The sequence below is a fragment of the Salvelinus alpinus genome, chromosome 2 (assembly GCF_045679555.1).
Source record: "Salvelinus alpinus chromosome 2, SLU_Salpinus.1, whole genome shotgun sequence".
Classification (NCBI taxonomy): domain Eukaryota; kingdom Metazoa; phylum Chordata; class Actinopteri; order Salmoniformes; family Salmonidae; genus Salvelinus; species Salvelinus alpinus.
The window spans coordinates 85,827,600-85,833,521 of NC_092087.1; the positions used below are offsets into that span (position 1 = coordinate 85,827,600).

At 39.9% G+C, this 5,922-nt stretch overlaps 1 protein-coding gene across 1 annotated transcript; it reads left to right on the forward strand.

The window, feature by feature from the left end:
* The first annotated feature begins 4,420 nt into the window (after window positions 1–4,420).
* LOC139545307 (B-cell receptor CD22-like) lies at window positions 4,421–5,922 on the forward strand. Its single transcript, XM_071352939.1, has 3 exons — window positions 4,421–4,630; window positions 5,217–5,486; window positions 5,632–5,922. The coding sequence occupies exons 2-3, from the start codon at window positions 5,366–5,368 to the stop codon at window positions 5,898–5,900; spliced, it is 390 nt and encodes a 129-aa protein (XP_071209040.1). The 5' UTR covers window positions 4,421–4,630; window positions 5,217–5,365; the 3' UTR covers window positions 5,901–5,922.

A 5,922-nucleotide genomic window follows, 5' to 3' on the forward strand; every position in this document is an offset into this window, starting at 1 on the left:
ACAGGCAGTTTACTTTAGGCACGCTTTTCATCCGGATGTCAAAATACTGCCCCCTACCCAAGAGAGGTTAAATTGTCATATTTCAGCTAGTAGAACCCCCCCAAATGGCTCAGACTTTTAGATGTTCAGAATCCCAGAGTCAGAGGGAGCAATGTCCAGCAGCTTAACACACAAATCAAGTAAAATTGTATCAGTCACATGCGCCGAATACAACAGGTGTAGACCATACTGTGAAATGGTTACTGACAAGCCCTTAAGCAACAATGCAGTTGTTTTTATGTAAGAAAATATTTAAAAAATGTACTTATAAAAACAAAAAAAAACTAAATAAATCACACAATAAAATAACAATAACGAAGCAGCAATAAACAATTACATGAAAGATTAATCATTGTCATTTTCAAAAAACACGCATCACAGACACAATAGGACACAATAATCCCAGACAGACAGACAGACTTAGTTATATGCATGTCAGGGTTCACTTTGGGTCCATTGTTCTGAAGACTAGTGAGCTGAAGACATCTCTTTCACACAAGCACACACTGGAAACTCAGAGCAGCTTGCTTTGGCCTTGGCATAATGACAGCTCACTGTTGTCTGTTGTTTCTAGCTAGCTAACGTTGATAGCTCAAAGTTAGCTAACTAGCTAGCTCACTAGCTAACTATGGGGTTTTGCTGTAATTCTGTGGCAGCACATCATATTGTTCACAATCCAGTCCATTCAAAGTAGCTGTGTGAGGCACAAAAATACTTGTTTATCGCTGAATAACACCAGCTTCATGTAGCTAACAAGCTAGCTGAGATCACTAATTAACTCAGTCCAAACGCCAGTTCAACATAAGTCTGAATAACAGCAGCTTCATGTAGCTAACAAGCTAGCTGAGATCACTAATTAACTCAGTCCAAACGCCAGTTCAACGTAAGTCCCAATAACATTGATTTTACGTGCATGCCTGGTTTACTCTATATACATTTTTTACATTTTCGAATGTTAGTTTAGCTTCTATATTGTATATTTTCATTGGACTAGTCGGGACATATGAAGCCTGGAAGCTGCAGTAATGTTGAGATGTCAGTAGGGAGAGCTCTAGTCTAGAACACTGGAACCAAAAATACCCCCCTTTCATCTGTTCTGGAACCTTCAGTACCAGCTGATGAAGAGTGATGGGAATGGGTCACATTTTGTCTCTTGTAAAAGATGTAGGCCCACTCCTCAAATAAAGAAATGCAACTACAGTATGATGACTTTATACCATTTTCTATTTAGATACAGTAACATCCCTTATGTGACATGCTGTTGCTGCATGTTAATGCCCTGACTAGGCTACTTTAAAATGTGTCAACCACAGAACTCACACTTAGGCTACGTCTGCTTCTACTAACACTTACACTTCTTGTTTCCACGCAGTGACAGTACGTTGACTCACTGTTCAAGACCTCTCCCCTTCACTTCACTCTGTAAGTACTCTTGACGATATCTTGTTAAATAGTTTTAGTTTTGATGTTTTTAGCCGTACGTCACATGACTTACTGTATCTTTGTACTTGATGATTTATTTTGAACTGTGTTTTGGTTGTTACATCAGGGCCTGTATTCATAAAGTGTCTCAGACAGTCCATTTAATAGTGATCTAAAAGGCTAAACTGATCCCAGATCAGCTCTCCTACTCTGATACACTTTGTGAATACTGATCCTGGACTGTGGTTTCATGTGTTTAGTTTAGTTCAGTTTATTCATTTGCATGTTTAAAACATGATCAGTAGAGTTTGCCAGTAATACCCAGATCTCCGTTCAATAGGGTCATGTTCACTGTCAAAGTATAACAGGGTCAAGTATAACTGTGTGTGTGTGTGTGTGTGTGTGTGTGTGTGTGTGTGTGTGTGTGTGTGTGTGTGTGTGTAAATTATTTTTTACATATTAATCTGATTGTTGGATATACAGTCACGACCAACATTATTGGCACCCTTGAAATACTGAGCTATATTGTCTGCTACAAAAGATAGGAAGTACATTGTACATGTTGTTTCACATAAAGACTTCTGCATGCTATTTTAAGAGCTCTGAGAGCAATAGGTTGTTGTGGAGACATTTTGAAAATGGCCGAAAGTAAGAGTGACAGTAAGAGTAAGAGTGATTGAGTGGATGCTTCATAAGAGGTTTAGGAGTAGTATTAACATGAGACACAGTGATGGTGGGTTGTGTTTAGGAGTAGTATTAACATGAGATACAGTGATGGTGGGTTGTGTTTAGGAGTAGTATTAACATGAGACACAGTGATGGTGGGTTGTGTTTAGGAGTAGTATTAACATGAGATACAGTGATGGTGGGTTGTGTTTGGGAGTAGTATTAACATGAGACACAGTGATGGTGGGTTGTGTATAGGAGTAGTATTAACATGAGACACAGTGATGGTGGGTTGTGTTTAGGAGTAGTATTAACATGAGACACAGTGATGGTGGGTTGTGTTTAGGAGTAGTATTAACATGAGACACAGTGATGGTGGGTTGTGTTTAGGATTAGTATTAACATGAGACACAGTGATGGTGGGTTGTGTTTGGGAGTAGTATTAACATGAGACAGTGATGGTGTGTTGTGTTTAGGAGTAGTATTAACATGAGACACAGTGATGGTGGGATGTGTTTAGGAGTAGTATTAACATGAGACAGTGATGGTGGGTTGTGTTTAGGAGTAGTATTAACATGAGACACAGTGATGGTGGGATGTGTTTAGGAGTAGTATTGACATGAGACACAGTGGCAGTGGATTCTGTTTAGGAGTAGTATTAACATGAGACACAGTGATGGTGGGCTGTGTTTAGGAGTAGTATTAACATGAGACACAGTGACTTTGGGTTGTGTTTAGGAGTAGTATTAACATGAGACACAGTGATGGAGGGTTGTGTTTAGGAGTAGTATTAACATGAGACACAGTGATGGTGGGTTGTGTTTAGGAGTAGTATTAACATGAGACACAGTGATGGTGGGTTGTGTTTAGGAGTAGTATTAACATGAGACACAGTGATGGTGGGTTGTGTTTAGGAGTAGTATTGACATGAGACACAGTGGCAGTGGGTTGTGTTTAGGAGTAGTATTAACATGAGACACAGTACTATACATACATACTATACACTATACTGTGTATGATGTGTCGTTGAACCTTTCTACATCAATAACAACCAGCTCTCTAGACTTTGATATAGACTCCAATGGCTTTATGGGCCTTACCTACAGATGGTGTGTTTGTGTGTGTGTGTGTGTGTGTGTGTGTGTGTGTGTGTGTGTGTGTGTGTGTGTGTGTGTGTGTGTGTGTGTGTGTGTGTGTGTGTGTGTGTGTGTGTGTGTGTGTGTGTGTGTGTGTGTGAGTGCGTGTGCGCATGACTTACATGCAGACAGTAATCACATAGACAACCATATAGCACAATACAACACAACACAATATGAGCCTGGTTCATTTTCAGTAATGAGGCCCTGTACCCCATTTACAGTTTATACTTCAATGTATCAGGTGGAGTTATTCACCAGCTACAGAGTGTGTTGTTGTTTATGTTTCTAAGACTGCAGGGTGGGAGATGCAACAATGTCCTTGAGAACAGCAGGAAGTGTGTTGGTGGTCTTTCTCTGGTCTGTGACAGGTATGGTCTAATTCATAACTTGATATGTTTGTCAATCTACAGACTTTTGTAAAATATTAAAATTTCATTTGTGTTTTATTATTCTGTTGTGTTCTGTTAGGCGTCTCCACTTCACTTCAGTAGTTATCTTTCACACCTCACTTACCTTACTGAATGATTATTATGTGTTTTCCAATCACACTCAACTCAGCAACTATGGCAACAAAGTAGGGACAACGCCTATACTGTTAGTGTGAGCCAATTGGCATTGGCTTAATGTAATACCCTTGTGTTCTGTGACTGTTTCAGTGGTACTGGGCCAGAATGGCTGGAGTGTTACATACACCACTCAGAGTATCTGTGCCTTGAAGGGGTCAACAGTGGACCTGACCTGCTCTTACATATATCCCAGTGGTACAGTCAAAACAACCTTCTGGTTCACTAAAATGGAGACTGGTAACGAACCTGAAGATATAGCTCAGAATGCAGTTCGTCTGGAGTATCATGGGGATAAGAAGAATGGTCACAACCTGAAAATCACAGACCTGAGAGAGAGTGACTCAGCTACGTACAAGTTCAGATTTATAACAGATCAGAAAAGAGGGAGATATTATGGTGATCCTGGAGTCACTCTGTCTGTCACAGGTACAGTTACATTCAATATAGTTAAACTGTTGAATTCCATTTTGTTCTGGAAAATTGTCTTGGTTGTATTTATGTCTGTATTTATGTCTTCTTCCATCTTTGTATTAGAGTGATAAGTCAGTGATAAAGGGATTTACAGTGATATTGTTTTTTCTCCAGGTCTTCAGGTGAAGGTGACTGGTGGACATCAGGATAAGACACTGACCTGTATCACCAGCTGTACTCTGACTGACAACCCCACCTACATCTGGTACAAGAACGGTACCATAGTAAAGGAGGGCACTTCCAGCCTGTACTCAGACTCCTTTAATGATGCAGACAGTTACTCCTGTGCTGTAAAAGGCCATGAGAATCTCCACTCTCCTGCAGTGTGTAAGTGTGGACTTTTTTTATACACATTTAATATAAATACAATTTGGTTTAGGTCGTGAGACTTTTGTTAATTAATCAATGAATATTGATCATTATTTAATAATGATGGTTTTCACTAGTGTTAACTGGTTTACAGTATACTGGAAGGTATTGTAATTAAAGATTTATATGAGATGTTATATAGTATTTTTGTATTTAAGGTCAGAACTGTTGGATTGTGACTTACAACCATCAGAGTATCTGTACCTCGAAGGGGTCAACAGTGAACATATCCTGCTCTTACACATATCCCAGTAATCATGAGATCAAAACAGCTTTCTGGTTTACTAAATGGTCTGGTATGGAGGCTGAAGATCTGAGCTCAGTGCCAGGGTGTGAGGGTCAAATATAATATATTGGGGATAGTTTGGTATTTTAACATTGTAGTGACAGATTTTGGCTCCACATGATACTTGAATTGATCATCTTTAATAAGAGGATGGATCTAAATGTCAATGTGTGGAAAAGTACAATTGTGGAAAGTGTATGTAATATTTTTAACTGATCAAATTTGTACTCTTTTTAAATCCACTGTCTTTTACATCAGATGGACCAAGGAACACCTCAGTGTCAGTCAGTCCCTCTGGTGGAATAGTGGAGGGCAGTTCAGTGACTCTGACCTGCAGCAGTGATGCCAACCCACCTGTGCAGAGTTACACCTGGTGGTACAAGAATAATGGAGGTGAACATCAGAGTATGACAGGACCACAGCACGTCTTTAATCACATCCAGTCATCTGACACTGGAGAGTACTACTGTGAGGCCCAGAATGAGATGGGGACAGACATGTCTAGGACCATTAACATGGATGTGAAGTGTGAGTAAAGTACAGCTCAGTGTTTGAATGCCTTAGTTAGAGTTTTAAATAGTTCTCTGATTTAACAGATTATACATGTTTGACATAACAGGTCATTTGTAAATAAACTACTGTCCTAACCCTCTGACAAATTCTCCTTTACCAGATGGCCCAAAGAACAACTCAGTGTCAGTCAGTCCCTCTGGTGAAATAGTGGAGGACAGTTCAGTGACTCTGACCTGCAGCAGTGATGCCAACCCACCTGTGGACAAATACACCTGGTACAAGAAGAATGGAGCTTCACTGACAGGATCTGAAAAGACATACAATTTCACGACCATCAGCTCTGAGGACAGAGGAGAATACTACTGTGAGGCTGAGAATAAATATGGACGTCTCAACTCTTCTTCTGTGTCTGTGGACGTTCAGTGTTAGTACACCTAACCTCATCTTTTGA